Source organism: Calidris pugnax, unplaced genomic scaffold (assembly GCF_001431845.1).
Source record: "Calidris pugnax isolate Ruff unplaced genomic scaffold, ASM143184v1 scaffold313, whole genome shotgun sequence".
NCBI lineage: Eukaryota > Metazoa > Chordata > Aves > Charadriiformes > Scolopacidae > Calidris > Calidris pugnax.
The window spans coordinates 18545-19171 of NW_015091050.1; the positions used below are offsets into that span (position 1 = coordinate 18545).

Sequence of the window (627 nt, forward strand, 5' to 3'; positions counted from 1 at the left end):
AGGGTGGGCGGTAGGAGGGAAGGTGGCTAGAAGGGAGGGATGAAGGGAGGGAGGAAGGAGGGATGGAGGGAGGAAGAGAAGGATGGATGGAGGGATGGAGAAAGGGAGGAATGAAGGGAGGGAGGAAGGAGGGATGGAGGGAGGAAGAGAAGGATGGATGGAGGGATGGAGAAAGGGAGGAATGAAGGGAGGGAGGAAGGAGGGATGGAGGGAGGAAGAGAAGGATGGATGGAGGGATGGAGAAAGGGAGGAATGAAGGGAGGGAGGAAGGAGGGATGGAGGGAGGAAGAGAAGGATGGATGGAGGGATGGAGAAAGGGAGGAATGAAGGGAGGGAGGAAGGAGGGATGGAGGGAGGAAGAGAAGGATGGATGGAGGGATGAAGAAAAGGAGGGATGAAGGCAGGGAGGAAGGATGGAGGGAGGGAAGGATGGAGGGAGGGATGGAGGGATGGAGAAAGGGAGGGATGGCCCCTTATTTCTTTACCTATTCCAGAGGAGCCCAGGAAAAGAAAGACCAGGGGGTGCTCCTCGTCGTCCCAGCCGTTCTCCTTCCTCCGAATCGCTGCGTCGAGCCAAGGAAAACAAAAGAAAATGGGGGGGAAGGGGTTGGTGATGGGAGGGGGTGG

General features: G+C 57.3%; 1 protein-coding gene across 1 annotated transcript in view; it reads right to left on the reverse strand.

The window, feature by feature from the left end:
* Positions 1-627, reverse strand: part of LOC106896529 (caseinolytic peptidase B protein homolog) — a gene marked incomplete at its 3' end in the record, with an annotated part of 110457 nt that overhangs the window by 18533 nt on the left and 91297 nt on the right. Inside the window, exon 8 of the mRNA XM_014956607.1 lies at positions 486-563. Within this exon, the coding sequence (XP_014812093.1) occupies positions 486-563 (78 nt within the window). The remainder of the gene's footprint in view (positions 1-485; positions 564-627) is intronic.